The 20,254-nt window shown below is 42.4% G+C and overlaps 2 protein-coding genes across 3 annotated transcripts; one reads left to right on the top strand and one right to left on the bottom strand.

The window, feature by feature from the left end:
* Nucleotides 1-364: 364 nt before the first annotated feature.
* Nucleotides 365-16,325, bottom strand: LOC135653324 (uncharacterized). The gene is made up of 2 exons (XM_065175180.1): nucleotides 15,790-16,325; nucleotides 365-1,126 (listed from the first exon to the last, which is right to left on the bottom strand). The coding sequence occupies exons 1-2, from the start codon at nucleotides 16,247-16,249 to the stop codon at nucleotides 588-590; spliced, it is 999 nt and encodes a 332-aa protein (XP_065031252.1). The 5' UTR covers nucleotides 16,250-16,325; the 3' UTR covers nucleotides 365-587.
* A 1,141-nt stretch (nucleotides 16,326-17,466) lies between these two features.
* Nucleotides 17,467-19,862, top strand: LOC135583742 (cytochrome c oxidase subunit 5C-like). Of its 2 annotated transcripts, none has more exons than XM_065174040.1 (2): nucleotides 17,467-17,619; nucleotides 19,252-19,862. In XM_065174040.1, exon 2 carries the CDS (start codon nucleotides 19,273-19,275, stop codon nucleotides 19,465-19,467), a length of 195 nt encoding a protein of 64 aa, XP_065030112.1. In that variant the 5' UTR covers nucleotides 17,467-17,619; nucleotides 19,252-19,272; the 3' UTR covers nucleotides 19,468-19,862. The 2 variants fall into 2 exon arrangements, with proteins under 2 accessions (XP_065030112.1, XP_065030114.1); XM_065174042.1 differs by having other exon boundaries at nucleotides 17,504-17,652.
* Nucleotides 19,863-20,254: the final 392 nt, after the last annotated feature.

Below are 20,254 nucleotides of genomic sequence, written 5' to 3'. Positions count from 1 at the left end.
GCATCAACACTGTCAGAAATTAAATAAAGAGTACCAATAGAATATAAATGAATGAATGATTTCACCAGCAAATCAATTCAATTAATGTCAGATGGGAACGTCGGACGGATTCAGGAGGTCAGAAAGCACAACCTTAATAAATATGGACGACAAACAATTAATTATTAGAGACAACCATGCCGCATCTAGTGAGCTCACGATTAGGTCAACAATAAGATTACGACATCAACATCATTTGCCTCATGAAACAATGACGAATTGGTCAAAAAGGACAAACCTGCATGAATGCCTTCTTGTATAACGTGAAGGACGACTCCTGTTAAGTTCTACCATTTCAAATGCACATACCACGACACACTGTGAATGAAGCAAGAAAACAACATAAATTATATGATAACATAAAGTTCATCCAATCTGACGAAGTAACTCCGGGATTAGGTGATGGAAGAAGTACTTAATGTGGTGACAGAACGAGTGTTTGTATGTTCTTTCCCAACGTAATCATCACAGGTTTGGGGTGTAACACCATAACAACATGGCTCTAACAAGGGCTTCCTCACGAAGCATTTAAGCAGTAACTGATGAGGTTAGAAAATTGCCTCAACGATGACATGAGACCTCTTCGTTATTCCTGCTCCTACGATATGGTTAAGATATACCCTTCCATCCTTGACAGTAGCTGATGAGGCGACTCGGTGCATGGGTCCAATGTACCACCCTGTGACATTGGCCGTCTCCCAACCATCAAAGCTTTCCACCAATCTTGCAGAGGGTGTACCAGCGATGACCAGCTTAGTTGGTGAAACCAACTCCATACCATCCCCCATCAGCAATGACCCTCGAACTCTAACCACTGCGACTTCTTCATTCGCCGTGTTAACCTTGAAGAGATGACCGCTAGCAGTGTGGATGACCAGCAGATAGCCATCAGGATGGTGCACGATACCGTTCAGACCAACAAAATTATAGTACCATTCCTTCCTCTGGATGAAAAAGTTGCTTCTAATAATGGATACCAATTCACCATTCAACCCCACCTTCCATATTTTGTTTGCCATTGCATCTGTGATATATGCGTTCCCGTCCTCGTCTACTGCTACATCATCAGCAAATGAAGCTTCATCTCCTACAACATACAGAACCATGGTCGACAAATCATTAATCTGAAATCAGAATTTTACATGGAAAATATGTTAGAGCTCCACAGTTTAGATTCAAGCATATAATGCTACCAGGTAACTTTACTTGGCCGACCATACGTTTGGATATAAAACTGGATAAACACCCAATACCTAGGTTGACGTGTGTATATAAATGTACAGAAACAAGAATATCTAGTTTTACCGATACATGCTATACATTGTTCAAAGTTTTCTTTCAACTTATAGGCCTCAATATGATACAAACATGCAAATAAAAAGTCTCTTATCAAGAGAATTTTCAATGTCGAGCAATTCTATCATTAGTGCTAGGTCTGACTAATGGAACCTACACCCGAATTAACTTAAGACCAGCTATGTTACATAAATTCATGGCATTAGCATCTTCAGATTTGCCATTCGGAGAACTTTGATATAGCATATTCTGGCATATGCTCCACGAACACGTCGACAACCATGACGGATCTGGCACGACGTTCCAAGGCCAACATGGCGCACCGAGCTACCTGCCATCGATGCCGCTAGCACACCACCAATACCGCTCAAGGCTGTACGGAGTGGTGCAATCCTGTCCTGAGCTACTCTAGAGGCATAGAGTAGCGTCGAATGAAGCAGAGCCAAACAAATCAGACTGCCTCTGCGTCCCATCATACGAGCTGACCACCCATGGCGATGGTGCCTTTAAACACCTACGTACGAAGATGTCGACGATCATTAATAACTACATACACACACGACAATAGGTATAAAGCCACCCCCTGGAACAACACTGGAGGTCGGACCTGAGACACATACATACACACACACTAACTCTCCCATCTCCAACTCTTACTAACCTAAGTATCGGAGAGACTAAATCGAGAATCCCCCTCCCTGACCTATGTGCAAGCACCCGACTGTCACGAACGATCATCGTGCACCCGCAACAACTTCATTCAACAAACTGTTCATCGCTTTTACATTCTTATATAGAGATATGACATCATATTTTGCCTTGGTTATGTGTGTTTTTGCTTGAAAAATGTAAGCAACGATAGTTCGCAACTTACAGTGTGACCACTCGTCGCGTTGGGCTGAACTACCCCAAAATGACTTCGTTTTACGTGTCTTGAGTTGTTTTTTGTAAACCGTAGTTGTACACAAAACGTCAGCCATCTCAGCACCCTGGAACCCCCCAGGTGGCACAGGACTGGATGAGGCTTCGATATATTGTCGGGCGTTTGAACAATCTTCACAAGTTCGCACGTTATCTTGATGGGAACTTGCCTTCGCGCACGACACCCGGTGAGCAATTATTTGTGGATTTGCAATTATTCGCTCTACCTTCTAAAGTCCTTGTTTTCTCCTTCTTCTTTTTTCTCTCTTGCACTCAAGGTGCTCACTGAATTGCTTGTAAAGCTTCCCTCTTCACGAGACGTCGGGACTTGTTCGTTGCTCATTTTCAATTTAATCAACTTTCTATTTTACAGGTCCTTCAAGACCTATACGAGATTGCAACTAAGTTGACCCTTTGCGGATGTATACGCTGCAAGGGTGCCTCATGACTTAGGCAATCCCAGCTAAGTCCAAGGAGTTGGCGCAAGAGTGCTTTATGACTTAAGTAACTCCAGCTAAGTCTGTGACTTTGTCGCAAGGGTGCCTCATGAGTTACGCAATTCCAGCTAAGCTTGTGACATTGTGGTATCAGAGCAGACAAGCAATTCGAGCAAGCAGCAAAGAAACTTCACAATCTCGCCATAGTAAAGCATCATGGCGAATCGAGCAAGACAGGGCAAGCCAAACCATTGCCCCAAGCAACCGCAGGTAGGTTGCAAGTGCAAATTCGCTCTCATGCTATTGGTGTCGCTCTGGAGGAGCGTGGAAACGAACATGATGAGCGAGAAGTTGGCTACTCTCTGCGAGTAGAGGAGACACAATCTGGAGTGCCAACCAGGAAAAAGAGTCATAAGAAGAGACTCTCAACGATATAAACCCGCTTGGATGTTCTTGAAGCGAGCTTACAGGAACTTTTACAAGGCCAACGAAGACTTCTTGGGGCAGAGAGCTTACAAGAAGAAGTCAAATCCCGAATCGACAAGGTTGAGGCCTAAGCCGATCGATTGACGAACGATACAAAAAACTCCATGCAACACTTACACGAAGTCATTGTAGAACTCACTTCTAAAGTGACAACACTCACAAGAGCACTAAATACGGGAGGGAGCAACACCCACGTTATGCTGCCACAAAACTTGAGGGCACTTGAACCTCATTGCTATGGAGGTGCTAGGGATGCAAAGGAGCTTGAGAATTTTTCATTTGATATGGAATAATACTTTCGAGCTATAAGGCTCGATTATGAAGATACTAAAGTTTCAATAGCAACAATGTATTTGAATGAGGATACAAAACTTTGATGATGAACCCGTTGGAAGGAGATCCAATAAGGTCAGTTTGGGGTGGACACACGGAAGGACTTGAAGCGAGAGTTGAGAATTCAGTTCCTACCCGAGAACACAGAGTTCATTACAAGGAGGAAGCTGAGACAACTCCGCCAAAGTACTTCCATCCGAGAGTATGTGAAGCAAATTTCTGCACTGATGCTGGATATACAGGACATGTCTGAGAAGGATAAGTTGTTCAACTTCCTCGATGGCCTAAAGCTACGGGCTCAACAGGAACAACATTGAAGGAATATCACCGATGTGATCGGGGTAATTGCGATTACAGAAAGACTCATCGACTTTGTTTCCTCGGAGGACTCAGGGAAAAAGAAATAATCTTCAGGAAATCACCCTCTAAAATATTCTCGAGGGAAGGATCCCGAGGGTGAGCAAAGGAAGAAGAGTTCCCACAAAAGGCTAAGCTCAAAAGACAAGACCCAAAAACCTAGCGAATGCTTCTTGTACGAAGGGTTGCACATGATGAGGGAGTGTCCACAAAAACAGACACTTAATGCCTTAACAGCTTCAATCCATCCCCCCAAGTCAGACAAGGACCAGGCCGTCGCCCTTAGTTCAAGTAGTTCATAATCCAACAACAACGATGAGGAGTCGCAAGGTCCCCAGATGGGAGCAATGAGTTTGTTGAATGCATTATGGGGTCGAGTGGGGGAGAACATAAAGGTAAAGCCATAAAAAGCAGGGAGTAGTGAGCTGATGTACGTCGACATTAACCTCAATGGCTAAACAATCCATGCAATAGTGGACATGGGCACTACCCACAACTTTATTGCTGACCGAGAAGTAAAGCGACTTGGGCTGATTTTAGAGAAGAACCCAAGTCAGATGAAGGCGGTGAACTTGGAGGCCAAGCGAATCTCCGGGCTAGTAAAGGGAGTCCCTATCAAGATCGGAACATGGAGTGGGAGAACAAACATGATGCCGGTGCCATTGGACGACTTCTAAGTAATTCTCAGAATGGAGTTCGTGCATGCGGCGAAGTTTGTGTTGATGTCGTTCCTAAACTCCCCATGTATGATGAGAGGTGACAACCCCTGTGTGGTTCCCGTCTCTCGGAGAGGCACCAAGGACCCCCAACAAATATCGACATTACAATTAAAGAAAGGGGTACGAAAAGGTAAATTAACATTCGTGACTGCTGTAAAGCTAGAGCCCCTCAACGAGGAGGCCATTCATGAACCTGTTGTGGCGGCAAATGTTCTGAAAGAGTTCCAGATGTTATGCCATCCGAGTTGCCAAAAACTCTTCCACCACGCAGAGGAGTGGATTATCATATCAAACTGGAACCAGGAGTAAAACCTCCAGTAAGACCACCCTATTGCATGTCCCCAGAGTTGGCAGAGCTCAGAAAGCAGTTAGATGAACTGCTAAGCGATGGTCTTATCCACAGTTTTAAAGCACCATTCAGAGCTTCAGTTCTCTTCCAAAAGAAATAAGATGGGAGCCTCCGACTATGCATCGACTATCGAGCCCTCAAAAAGGTGATGGTAAAGAACAAGTATCTCATTCCCCTCATCGCAGACTTGTTTGACCAATTAGGCAAAGCAAAGTACTTCTCCAAACTTGACCTTTGATCGGGGTACTGACAAGTGCACATTGCTGAAGGTGACGAAGCGAATACTACTTGCATGACTAGGTACAGAGCGTTTGAGTTCTTAGTGATGCCTTTCAGCTTAACTAACGCTCCGGCCACATTCTGCACTCTTATGAACCAACTATTCAAGGAGTATTTGGATAAGTTTATGATCGTCTACTTAGACGATATCGTCGTCTATAGCCAAACACTCGAGAAGCATGTTGAGCACCTTCACATAATTTTCAAGGTTATCAGGGAAAACACTTTGTTCATGAAAAGGGATAAGTGCTACTTTGCTCAAACAAAGATCTTATTTTTGGGGCATCAAATAGGTGATAGTTCCATTCGAATGGACAAATCAAAGGTGCAAACTGTTGTGGAATGGTGAACTCCAAAGAAGGTGTCGGAGCTGAGATCTTTCCTTGGTTTCGTCAACTATTATCGTTGCTTCATAGTTGGGCATTCGATGAGATGGTTTGACAAATGTGAAGATGCATTCCAAGATCTAAAGGCTGTTGTGTTGGAAGAATCAGTGCTCAAATTATCGGACTATGAGGAGCCCTTCGAAGTCCATACGGATGCTTTAGATTTTGCTATTGGGGAAGTACTCATGTAGGAGGGTCACTCGGTGGCCAACAAGAGCCACAAGCTCAATGAGACCGAGCGGCGGTATCCGATGCACGAGAAGGAGATGATAGCGGTGGTCCACTGTCTACAAGTTTGGCGGCACTACCTTCTCGAATTGCGATTTGTGCTGAGAATGAAGTACAAGCCCGAAAGAGCAAATGTCGTAGCTAATGCGCTGAGCCGGAAAGTAGAGCAGGTGAATATCATGTAGCTATAGGGCAAAGGCCAAGCAAGTCAGCTGCACTCCAACTTTCTTTTCAGGATCAGGGATGAACTGTATAATGATCCCCACGCAATAACCCTGATGCAACTAATAAAAAAAGGCAAGGCACAATGATTTTGGGTCTAGGAGGGACTCGACTACACAAAAGAGAATATGATTTATGTTCCTTGAGTGGACAATTTGAGGCGTGAACTTCTGAGAGAGTGTCACGATTCCCTTTAGGTAGGACATCCGGGCATTCACCGAATATTGGCTCTTGTGGAGAGGGCCTTCTACTGGCCGAAGATGGGGACTAATGTGGAGGAATACGTTCGAATGTGCCTTATTTGCTAATAAAATAAGGTGGAGCAGCAGAAGCCAATGGGACTTTTGGAGTCATTGCCTATACCAAAAAGGTTGTGAGAGTATTTCCTTGGACTTCATCTCAAGCTTGCCGACAATAGGGGAAGTCAGATCGATACTTGTGGTGGTTAATCGATTTTCAAAGTATGCAACTTTTATTGATACGGCCAAGCTGATGATGAAGATGTTGAATCTCATATTTTGATGATGAAATCAATTGATGTGTTTGTGATCTAATAAGCATTTTGAGTAACGCAGGGCTAACTTCGATCAGAAAAGGTAAATTGATTAAAGCAAGAGGAATCAGACGTTGGGCCGGAGCAAACATGTCAAAAGATTGGATGTCGAGCCGGAGGAACGGTCGACGTACCAGTAGAAGGCTTCGGGCCATAAATTCGGGCGTCGGGCCAAGAAGATCGAACATTACGCTAAGAAGATCGGATGTTGCCACAAGACAACATGCCGATTAGGCAATACACCGAAGGAGAGGACGATGCGCCAAAGGATCGGACGAAGCGCCGGATGAACCAATGACATGCCGGACAACAAAGATTCGCTTGTAATCGATTATGTCTAGATCGAGTTAGTTTAGAATCTAATTGAGTCGGTTTAAAATGAAATTAAGTCAACTCAATTAGGGGCCAACTGAACCCAACATGGAGCTGTTTTGGGCCAAGAGAAAGGCACATTTAGTAACCCAAAAGTTGAGTCAAGCGGTGGCACCATCGGTGGATCAGTCTACGAGGCATAGTCTTCAAGATTGTGTCAGGCGGTGGTACCGCCAGACTGGGCGGTGGTACCACCCAGTGTCAGTGCTGTAGGCGGTGGTACCGCCCAGCACAGGCAGTAGTACTGCTAGGACCCGGGAAACCTGGGATGAGACATTTTTTTGCTCCAATTTTGAAATCATTTGGGGTCTATAAATACCTCAGCTATTCCTGCATGGAGTAATAAGATTTAAGTACGAAATTGAGTTGGAAAAGGGGGAAAGAAAAATAGGAAACTCTCTTAAGATTTAGAGTCCCTTCTTTCTAGTATTTAGAGAGTTCTTCTAAAGGGAGAAGTGAGGTCTAAAAAGAGAGGCTTGTAAGGGTTGTCTCCTAAACCCATGAAAAGGAGGAAGAGTATGAAAGGGTAGTTGATCTTCGCCTATTGAAGGAAGATCGTTAGTGGATGTCGGTGGCTCCGACGGAGTGGATGTAGGTCACGACGACTGAACCACTATAAAAATCTGGTTTGCATTTCTGTTTTTACAATTTACCTTACGATAAAATTTCTTACTTGCTTTACACTCTTTCAAACGCTTTCAAGTTTAATATCTTTCCGAAACGGGTTTACTCGAAACGAAGATTTTAGAATTGACGTTTTTATCCGCTGCACTAATTCATCCCCCCTCTTAGTGTTGACTCGTTCCTAACAGAAGAATGTGGTGAAGTATTGAAGAGTCTTGCCTAATATCATTAGTGATCAAGATGCTCGATTCCTAGGACGATTCTGGACCGAGTTATTCAAATTGTTGGGGTCTAAGTTATACTTCTCCACCAACCTCCACCCCCAGACGGATGGCTAAATCGAAAGGATAAACTCACTCCTTGAGCAATATCTTCGACACTACGTGAGTGCTAACCAACGAGATTGGGTGACGTTATTGGACATAGCCCAATTCTCCTACAACTTACAGCGGATCTCCGCGTCCAACAAGAGCCCATTCGAGATTATTACAGGCCAACAACCGTCGACTCCTCAAACCTTGGCTATCAAGTATACTGGGAGTAGTCCTTCAGTATATCACTTTGCAAAAGAATGACACCGAAATGCATATATTGCATGGGCTTACTTGAAGAAGGCGACCAAAAGGATGAAGAAGTGGGCAGACTTAGGAAGGCGTCTACAAAAGTTCAAAGTCGACGATTTAGTGTTGGTGAAGCTTCAACCAGCATCACTCCAATTCTTTAGGCATAAAGTACACAAAGGATTGGTGCACAACTATGAAGGGTCGTTCCCAATTATCAGTAGGGTGGGTACCGTCTCCTACAAGTTGCAGCTGCTGACATGGCTCAAAATTCATAATATTTTTCATGCTAGTAACTTGAAAGCTTATCACTCAAATCCACAAGATGCTTCCCGAAGTGTTCCAACTAGGCTACCCCCCACTAGAGCCTCCTACGAGAAGCGAGTTGAAACCATTTTAGCAGATCGCAAGATAAAGCTACCCGATGGAGTTGAGCAAACCGAGTACTTGGAGAGGTGACGAAAGCTTCCCCGAAATGAAGCCAATTGGGAGCCCGAAGATGCCCTATGACATGAAGAAGCAGTCGTCAACAACTATGAACAAGCATTAACGAGGGCGTCGACAGTTTAAGTGGGGGAGAATGTCGAGAATGGTTGTCATGCACCCACAACAACTTCGTTCAATAAACTGTTCGTTGCTTTTGCATGCTTATACAAAGACATGGTAGAATACTTTGCCTTGGTTAGGTGTGTTTTTTCTTGGAAAATGTAAATAATGATAGTTCGTAGCACTGTAGTGCGATCGCTTGTTGTGCCGAGCCAAACTGTCCTAAAATGACTCTGTTTTCACATGTCATGGCTTGCTTTGTGCAAACCGCAACTGTATACAAAATGTCAGCCATCTTAGCAATCTGGAACCCCCGGGTGGCACAGGGCTGGATGGGGCTTTGGTATATTGTCGAATGTTGAACAATCTTCACAAGTTCGCACGTTAACTTGCCTTTGCGCCCGGCACCCGATGAGCAATTGTTTGTAGACTTACAACTGTTCGTTCTACTTTCTAAAGTCCTTGTTTTCTTCTTCATTTCTTTTCTCTCTTCCACTCAAGCTGCTCACTGAATTGCTAGTAAAGCTTCCCTTTTTGCGAGATGTCAAAACTTATCCGTCGCTCGTTTTCAATTGAATCAACTTTCTGTTTTACAGGTCCTTCGAGACTTGTACAAGGTTGCAACTAAGCTGACCCTTTACGGACACATATGTCGCAATGGTGCCTCATGACTTATGAAATCCTAGCTAAGTCTGAGGACTTGGCACAAGGGTGCTTCACAACTTAGGCAACTCCAGCAAAGTCCGTGATTTTGCCACAAGGGTGCTTCATGACTTAGGCAATTCCAACTAAGTCCGTGAGTTGGACAAATGTACCATCTTCTCTATCATCTTTGTTGCCTACTCCTTTGAGTCGCAAAGGTACAACACCGCGTACTGCCTACTTCGTTCCTTGGTCGAGCACTCTTGCATCGACCCAAAGTCCTTCACTTTTGGCTATCTTGATGAGAAGCTCATTGACACCGGTCTTATGAAGTTCATTGGCCTCTGCCTTTCAGTCTTGTCTCGGTACTTAGAGCTTGCCACTGCATTCTCCACATTCTCGACCCCTTTCACAACCAAGTGTCCTCCCTTTATGAAAATAAGGGATCGATGACTTCACAGAAGCCCCATCTCTACGGTACCATAGCGTTGCCATGCCCATAGCCCTAATATCCATCATGTTGCATTTGCGTCCCTTTCTTTACGATCGGTAGATTTGCCTCTATGGCACTCTTCCGAGTCCACCTTCATTCTAATCAATGCTTGTTTTTTTTTTTTGTAGCTAAGTTTATTTGGACTCGTCGTCACTTCCTCGCCTCTTTTGACCCCTTGCTTTAATACTTCTGTGTTCTCCGAGTTGTTCCCCTTGGTCGATGGAAATACCAACTACACCTCTCATACATGGCCTCAGCCATCATGTTACAGGGTTCGCACTGATTATATTCTCCTTAGCTTCCTTGGTAGCAACATTTGCATACTTGGCTTTGTCCTCTAACTTACCGAGCTCCCTTAAACGAATATGAGCTATGGAGTAGATTAACTCTCTAGTTGCTCTGATTATATCTCTGTATGATCAATTTCCTCACATGGGACTCACCGGTACTTGCATTCGGTATACTCCCTCGATGGTATATAGCGCCCATATGCTAATGACCAAAGATTTTATCCGATACAAAATTCAATGTATGCATAAAAGACTCGCCTCTGCGATACCATGACATTCACTTCTTGAATTCATAGCCTTTCTTATCGTCATGTTGTTCACTGAAGTGGAGCTCATAATAGCTCCTGATCATGCCTCTATATGATCTAGTCCCTCGCGGGATTAGATTCATGTGTATCGGATTGCCACGAACTGTTTCACTATGATCCGCTGCACCATGTCGCCTCTTGATAACATCTTTATTGCATTTCGATCCTTATGAGATGAACTCGGATTATGATCCCTCCATGTGTAGCCTCTGCCAACACATCACATGGCCTCTTCCACCTTCAATTGTATTCGCTCCTTTGGTAATCGACCTTCGTCCACCTGCTCTCGGGTCAAACCCAAACGAAGCAAAGCTTTAGGACAGTCCATCGCATAGTAGCTCCCGAAGTTCACTGACTTCGCTGAAATGGGTGCACTATTGTCTAGATCCTGGGCCTTTGCCCCTACCAGCATAATCTCTGCTACGCACCGCTTCCTTCATGACAACTTGAATGGTATCACTATGGCATATTCTTCAAGATTACCTGCCTCTGCATCCTCTTACCCCATGCCAAAGTCTTCTTAACCCAACTTCACCTCCGCAAGTTGAGTCGTATTGGTTCCTCCGTCAAATGCTTTTCTGAGATAAGATGCATGTGCCTAGAAGCTCCCTTCGTCTTTGGTACCATGCAGGATGAGTCCGCTCCATCAGAATGAGGGACCCATTGAACAACATGATCTCGCTCTTACTTCTGCAAGAGTTCATATCCTTAACCTTTGTCTAAGGAAAGCTTCGTGCCTTTGCTCCATGTTCCATCTATGTCAACTCCCTTCATGTGGCTTGGGTCCTTCACCAAGTTACACCTAAATTGCTCTCTTATTGATTTACATTGAGTTGATGGTGGCCCTAATGCCCATCATTCCACGAGGTAGCCCTCCGTTAAGTATGATCTTCATATCGGCTCCAAATGTGCCTTCATTTGTGTTGCCTAGGGTCGCTCCCCCACATGATCTCGCGATGCATCTCCCAATGCATTTTCTCAAGCGAGATCATACGATAACTCTTAGCCACTCGCTCGATCCGTTGAGCTTTGTGGAGTTGTTGTCTTGAGGCACTCCTCAGCATGTGCAGTCCATTGCATATGATTTTCCTTCTAGAGAACCGAGACTTATCCCTCCAAAGTATCTATTCCATTGGAGCAACTTCTCTCTTCACATCCTTCTCTCTGGAAGTTTCGGAGACCACCATCCCCTTGGACTACTTCGTCTTACTAAATAAACTGTGCATTGTTTTGCCCCCGCAAATGCACTTACTAGATTTAGACTCCTCACCAATACAACCCTTGTTGCACCCCTCAAGGCCTAATAATATGTTGAACTCGTTGCACACTTCAACCTCCTACGGACATATCCTTCTCATGCCAACGAAAAAGTTTCAATGCTCCATGGCATCGAGTTTTGATCGCCTTAGGATAACTACGAATATTCTATCGTCCGTATACAAGCCCTTGCATAAGTACCGAATTCTTTGAGTTAGCAATTCCCCTCACCTCTGTGAGCTTTACATAACTCTTTCAGTCGTTGAATAACTCATTCCACCTTGTATGGTCTCATCCTTTACCAAGCACCTTGCTTGCCTTAAGCACCATTAAGTATGGTTGCCAACGTCGAGCCGTAGCTTGAACTCAGCCATCCCAACCTTTGTGTGCTATGCATTCTTCTAAGCTTTCTTGTCCTCGTGGTGCCTCTTGTGCGAAGGGTTGGCCATTCCTCTAAACGTTAATCTCAAATGCCCGTTCCTCTGAGCGATTCCTTTTCCCTACATCTCCATGCTCGTTTCCCCTAAACGGTCACGTGTGCTGGCTGCCCTCAACGCAGCCCCACTAGATTTTTCATGTTTGCATGCCAAATGTTTCTATGAGTGCTTGTCCTTCTCTAATACCATATCTCTCATAAGTGTCCATATAACACAATATTTATTTACAAGCCGAAAATGGCCACCAAACCCAACTAAAATGAGGTTGTTAGGCCTTCGACCGTTCCTCTACATGTTGTGCAAAGCATAAAAAAATCAAAAGACACAAACATACATAAGTATTACATTGAACACCCAGTTTTAATTTTGTCCGTGACAATTTGGTTTGGCATTCATGACCGAGGCAATGCTACTGCTTGAGATAGTTTTCCTGACCATCCGAATTGAGAACTATGAAGAAGGCACGTCGGAGAAAGGGCTCCGAGCAAACCTCGACCTCATCGAGGAATAAAGGGCCAAGGTGCACCTCCACACCTTAGCTTACAAAAAGGTTGTAGCAAGACTTTACAACTGGAAGGTGCGCCTTCGACTGATTAAAGTCGGAGACTTAGTCTTGCGAAGAGGCACAGTCCATTGCTGACTACACCTCGGACAATCCATTGCCGACTATGTCTTGGCCAGACCATTGTCGACTATGTCTCAGCTAGTCCATTGTCGACTATGACTTAGCCAGTCCATTGCCGAGCGCATCTAGGCCGATCCATTACCGATTATTTCTCAGCCAATCCATTACCAACTATACCTTGGTCGGTCCATTATCGAGCATATCTCAGCTAGTCCATTGTTGACTATGTCTCGGGTAGTCCATTGTCGGCTACGTCTCAACCAGTCCATTATCGAGTGTATCTTGGTTAGTCCATTGCCGACTACGTCTCGGCCAGTCCATTGCCGAGCGTATCTCAGCCAATCCATTGCCGACTACGCCTCGGCCAGTCCTTTGCCGAGCACACCTTGACCAGTTTAATGCCAAGGTATATACCAACCAAAACAATACCGAGCTACATCCTAGCCAGTACGGAGCTGAGCTTACAGCAAGGTAATCCACCCGACCAGTGGGATCGAGGACCCGACCTGCAAGGCCCTAAGCCATGCCTCACGATTCTCCTGACGCACGACTCCTTTAGGGGGGAGAGAATGATATAGTATATTTTGGCATCCACTCCACGTACACATCGGTTGTCACGACAGATCTAGCACATCGTTCCAAGGCAAACGTGGCACACCGAGTCACCTGCCATCCACGCCGCTAGCACATTACACCAATACCGCTTGAGGTTGTACGGAGCAATACAGTCTCATCCTGAGCTACTCCATAGGTGCAAAGCAGCGCCAAATGAAGCAGGGTTGAACGGATCAGATTACCCCGGCATCCGAGCATACGAGTTAACCACCCATGGTGACGGATGAAGACGCCGATGATCATTAATAGCTTTATACGTCAATACACGACAACATGTATAAAACCACCCCCAGGAATAATGCTGGGGGTCGAACCTAAGATACATACACACACACCCCCTAAATCTATTATCTCCAACTCTTGCCAACTTAAGAATCAGAGGGACTGAATCAAGAATCCCCCTCCAGATTCCAACTTGTGTGCAAGCACTAGGCGAACAGTTAAAGGAGTGATCTTTATTCTTCACCGAGAAGAACAAGGCCTACGTCCCCTCAACCAAGCCTCAAGTTAACACGCTCCAGCTTAGAGGTTGTGTTGATGATCTTGCACCCTTGAGATGGGCAAGCACACCTCGACCATGATATAAAGGTATAAAACAAACTTTATTAGATCCAGGTTACATTAGAAAGATGTTCTCAAAGGCTTATGTCCTGATGTATTACTCTTCACATCAATTTCCAACCTGGTGATTCCAGAATTAGTTATTAACACAATAAGATCACCTCAATGTTAGAGCTGTAAATCTACATTTTTCATAAGAGATACCTCCTAGAATATTTCACACAAGATGAAGTTAAACTCTGTACATCCTCTTGACAAAAAGGGGTTTATCTAAGCTTGCTATCTCTTGCAAAAGATACAAGGTCATGGAACGTAAATAATAATCTAATAATCAGGAATTTGATGTTATAGAGGTTTTAGCTTCAAGTAAATCTGAAAGGATAATCTGAGCATTTGTAATGCTTGTAATCTCCATATCTTATGGACACAGTTCCTTCATCAACATGTAATTTTGTTTTGGATACCGGAGCCCCATCTCCTGCATGCTAGTAGATGCCACCCCTTTGTAAGTGAACATGACTTCTACGTCTTATTGTGCTTTGTACCTATTTTCTTTTATTCTCACATATTCACATATCCTAGCATGGACAATTACTAGATTCAGCGTTTCTTGGATTTTAGGTTTTGAACTTTGAGTAATATATAGGTCACTTCTTAGTCATTCATTTCAAAAATTAAAGTGAGGTTGGTGGAGGCATAGTACAACAGTACAAAAGCTAATATGCTTACCCTGTCCAATTTAGGTGCACTTAGTCAGCTTGCTTCTATCCACATATCATGAAATAAAAAAAGTCAACGGGTACCTTTTTGTTCAAACAAAAAAGAAATAGAAGAATCACAAGCAATTAGAACTACCTCAAAGCTAAGTTTTAGTTAATTTACAAATATGTGTTCAGAATCAGTAGCACATTGATATGTGCACATGTTTCAGATTAATAATTACATCTATAGTTTGAAGTCAAGGACAGAAAGAATGGGATCCGGCATGTGTCTCAGAGAAAATAAAATTGTTTAACAATTAGAAAATGCCTCAAAGATAAGGTTAACTGTATATATTATGTCGAAAATACTTTATTTATGGTGCACACCACAGGCTCAGACCATGGATATGCAAGATGAACTTACTTCTAAACATTTTTGCAAACATAAATAAGCCTTCACAAAGACAGCAGATATCAAACAACATCAACTATCTGAAATTTCAGTTCAACACATGTATCGATTTACAAATACACGATAAAAGAAACATATTTTACACAAATAAATTTATCTATCATGATGTAAGTACTGCTCATGATATTAAATCAATCAATTTCTAAATAAATCAAAAGATAAGTGATAAAAAACGAAATTCGAGTTATGAATCTTAGGACAAACTATCAAAATCTTTACCGGCTAGTTTAGCTTACTTCTCCAATCAACCTCTACCATTCCTAGGTTTCGTAATCAGATGAATCCACTCCCATCTAAAAACCAGCTGCTAATCTTGCAACTGATTTTAATTCTTCAATGCTTCTTATTGAAATTGCTTAAAATTGCTTATATGATATCTTCTATGCCTAATTTATAATATTGTGCATACCATCGTATCAATATCAAGTGCAAATTGCTGTGACTGCTGCCAATGGTAAATGTATTTACCAATGGCCATGGGTATTACTGAACACTGATCAGGTCTCAAGCGACTCAATAGAACCGTGACATAACAGGTGATGGGCGATCATCCTACATTAATGAGGACACCAGCAATAAATGTGCTGCACGGATAAATCCATCAATCATAAAGAACCAACATCCTCAGTTATTATATGCCCTATGTTTCAGAGTCAAAAAGTGATGGCGATCTGGAGAAACCTGGTTCACTGAGCCGGGTGAGGAAGAGGCGTGCCCACGAGCCGAGGTCGTAGGCGGCGACGGCGGACGAGCGGAACCCCCATAGATCGGCGTACACCACCAGCAACCTGCCCCGACTTCGGTCGACCGCGATCCCCAGCGACGCGTTCCCCGCGACGTCGGGGTCGGAAACTGCCGCCCGCTCCACCAGGGCGCCGGAGGTGGCGTCACCTGCGGGGATCTGGACAACGCCGCCACCTAGGAAGGTGGACGCGAGGAAGCGGAGGCCGTCGGGGTCCCACTTGGCGCACTCCCGGAACCAGTCGCGTGTTTGGTAAGTGAACCCCGCGGCGGAGCGCTCCAGGGAGACGATGATTGCTAGGGGGATGGCAGAGACGACGAGGAGGAGGAGGAGGACGGCGTTCCTCGACGAGCGGCCGCCTGTGCTGCGGACGGCGCTGCTGGTTGTGGATTCCGCCATGGGATTGACACGACCGCACTACGAGGCTGAACGAGAAGGGGGGTTGGTAGGCGTTTCACATAACGCCAAAAGAGCAGGTTTTGGTTGGTTCACGTTGCAAAAAATTGGGTTACGATCATGCATTGGAATCTACAAAAAGCAACAGGTTTTCGCCTACCAAGCATCTGACCCGAAGATATCGCCCCCAACGTCACTCACAAAGAAGTCCCATATGGGCCCCGCGAATCGGATGGGCAATCTGGCAGGAGAACTATACGGGTAGAATAACTGGGGACGGACATCTGATCCCCTACATCACTCTACTAACCGTCAACCTAATCACACAATTTTACATTATTATTATTATTATTATTATTTTTTTTATTTAATTATTTTGACATATTGTAAATAAAATATGATAAATCTAGGAAAATTTATAGAAAAAATAATTTAGTATTGTATATGAGATGAGATGAAGAGTTTCAATCAAATACAACAATGATAGAATCTTTTGGAAAGTATTCATGAGACATAAGTTAACATTGAAGGATATACTTCCGTATAACTTTAGTAGTCATGAGATACTAGACTAAATTGAAAGATCTACTACTGCATAATTTCAAATCTAATAAGCTTCTTTTGGTATGGGAAAGTAGACATGAGATACAATTCCATATTTTTATGAAAACCTTTTGGAGGGGAGAGTTATGAAAGAAAATAATCTCAATTTTAATGCTTTGGCTCAATATCTAGACGAAGATAAACTTATCATCAATGAGTTATACATTAGATATGTATGAATTTGTGAAATCTAAAATTTTCTGATATGATAATATTCATTAAAACAATTTGTTTTAGATATTTGACACTTAATTTCTTCATATTTCATAAGTATTTAAAGATATTTCAGAGTTTAAAAGATCTTTCAATAATATGTTATAAAGAGAAATTTTAAAATGAAAATTATTGTTTATAGAAGTTATAAGGTTGATCAATATAGATGGATAATAGTTGCTCACTGATGTAATATATATCGTGTTATAAAGTTTATCATTGAGTATAAATACAATTATATTTAATCTCATATTAATCAAAGTTTGATAAAAAATATTAAATCTCATATTAATAAAAAAAATTAGTAGAAAAATCATACATGTCCATCATAGAGTAACAAACAACGATGGTTGATGACGAACCTAAAATTGTCAATAATTAAGTTCGATTCTAATTCCCCGTCATCCATCGTAACGTGATCAAGAACTGTTAAAAACGATCGTAGCGGGTTTGGTAACGTATCGTATTTGCCCGTTTCCGTTAATTGTACCCACAGTGGAGTTGCACCTCGAGCAATCTCGATCGACGCCGCCCCGCCGTGCGAGGACCAGTCACAGGTAAGACGAAGCCAGCATCGATCTCCTTCCGAGGTTCTTCTTCCGCCCTTTCTCTTGTTGTTTGTTTCTCCGATTAGGTTTTCTTTCTTCACTAATAGATCCCAATCTGTTTCTTCTGATTCGTCGTTTCAAGATCTGAAATGGGTTGCGCTGGCCAATTGGAACTTTTGCTTCTGTTATCTCAAATTGGTCGAGATGTCAGAGGTGAAGTCGTAGGTTATGGGATGATCTTTTTGGTTGGTGATTGAACGGTGGTGTTATTGTTGCTGGGTTCCGATTGGTGTAATGAGTGGAAGTTGGGAGATCAACATCATGCTGTTGCTATATGATACGAATGAATAATCAAATATTCGGATTGCAAATCTATGTCTCAGATACATGCATAAGCTGTTAGACCTAATGACATTGAATCAAAGCGAAAGGTCCCGAGTTCAAATTTTTTTAGGTCACGGTTATGTAAACAAAGATGCTCGATTAATTTTCATGTATTGGGTTTGAGCCATCTACCACTCACATGTAAGAGGATTATTAATAATATAAGAATATAGATTCTGCCATATCTACTAGTTTAAGCTTTTAAATATGATAGAGATAATGATTTTATGTGGAGAATTGTTTTTGGGTGTTTTGATATATGTTTCTTTTGTGTGGCAACAATTGTGGACCTCAGAAATAAACAAAAACAGACTTTTAAATAGCTTCCTCATAAGTTATCCAAGTGAGATGTGAAGATGAGTAAGAAGCTAGAATTGCAACTTAAAAACATGATTGAAGTTTACAAAGCCTTTTATTCGTCATCATCCAGGAGATTTAACCATAAAGCATACTTTCTGGGTCTTATATGATCAAGGTTGTGAGCTTGAGCAAAAAGGGGTTTGAAAATTTTTTCTTCATGATAAGGAATTTTTTTCAGATGAGTAGCTTGTCTAAATTTGAGGATTAGATTCATATGAAATCTAGGAAGTTTGAGAAGAAACAAGGGGCAAGTTACTCTGAATTCCAAAGACTGGTAGTGCAACTAGGCATTAGTCTAAGCTACATGGACCATAATATTAAGTTTGCAGTTTACTTTATGTATTTTGGTTTTGTTGAAATGATCAAGTCAATAATGCTTTCACATCTTGATGAGTCTTTTGGCAAGCTTAAGAGTCTCTCATTAGCCATTCTGCCTGTCATTTGCATTCTGTCATAGATAATATCATTAATTTATGATGCTAAATTTGGTGATGGGAGTTGCGGGTTGTTGGGTTATCAGTGAAGAAGGCCTTCTAAAAAAGTTTATGATTTGGTAATCTTTTCAGCTTTGAAGATTAGGCTCATAAGATGTTACTTCTGCACCTTTATTATTGTTTCCAGATCCTGTTATCTTTTTCTCAGTTCCTTTTGTTGTTCTATGACATTTTTAGCAACAATGTCTTGAAATCTACTGCCAATGCTTACTTCTTCCCTTGTGTGCTATCTCTTGACATGTATTCCCTCTCTTGCATACTTAGCTAGCTTTATTAACTCTTCAACTATTTTACGATACATCTTTCTTCTAAATTTTTGACATAGTTGGGATGATGATAAGGTGTCATGAACAACGTGGTATAACTTTTCTGCCAAACAATTATAATTTCTTGTCTGTGGCAGTTGTGTTTTGCCAAAGAACAGATGGCTTCTCGTAAAATTGCTCACACTACCCTGAAAGGCCCTAGTGTTATCAAGGAGATTATAATTGGCCTAGCACTGGGACTGTTTGCTGGTGGTCTGTGGAAGATGCACCACTGGAATGAGCAGAGGAGAACAAGAGCCTTTTACGACATGCTGGAGAAGGGTGAAATCAGCGTGGTAGTCGAAGAAGAATAGCCATACAATCTCATTCTCAGTATGAAAGGAGGCTGTCCTGATCTTGAAAGCTCAAGTACATGTTCAGTTCTGTTGGTCACTTCCTGCTGCTCGATCCAAATAAGCTTTAGTAATAGTTGCGAACACCATAGTTATGCTATGGACTTGAGTTATGCTTCTTAGGATGTCTATGTTTGATGACATCGACAGGATTTTTTTTTTTTGTCTTTTTTCTTGTGATTTTGGTTTCTATTTTGCTTCTAGTTTGATAATAATATTCACCTGAATAGCTAGCTGTGGGGTATGATTTTGCACTTTTTTTATTGAAATTATGTATTGTATCAATCTGTTGCCTCCTTAGATCACTCTGTTCCCACTGCACATTTATGAAGTGTAATTTCTTAATTTTTTTCTAATATTCAGTGATCTGTCCTTCAAAACATATATCTAGTGATTAGAAATTAATGGTATTGCTCTCTGGATCCCTTCCCAGGGCACTGCAAAGCAGAATACCAGTGAAGTTCCATCTTAAACAAGCTTTTGAGTCATGATATTTTAATGTAAAATGGAAAGTTGCTATCTCAAGCAGTCTTTGTTTTTTATCACAAGCAATGAGAACATAAATCTTCTAATGCAAAGAATTTAACATCAGAAATCATGTAAGAATTCAGGTATGAGCATCATCTAATGTATCTCATTTGTTATAATAAAAATTTTATAAAAAGAAGATCAGAAATCAAGATCATGATGTCAATTCGTGAACGGCCGGAAGGGCTTTCAGGTGGAATATTCTTCCAGACTAAATCCG

Source organism: Musa acuminata, chromosome BXJ3-11, assembly GCF_036884655.1.
Source record: "Musa acuminata AAA Group cultivar baxijiao chromosome BXJ3-11, Cavendish_Baxijiao_AAA, whole genome shotgun sequence".
Lineage (NCBI taxonomy): Eukaryota > Viridiplantae > Streptophyta > Magnoliopsida > Zingiberales > Musaceae > Musa > Musa acuminata.
This window is presented reverse-complemented; position numbering and strand designations above follow the sequence as displayed.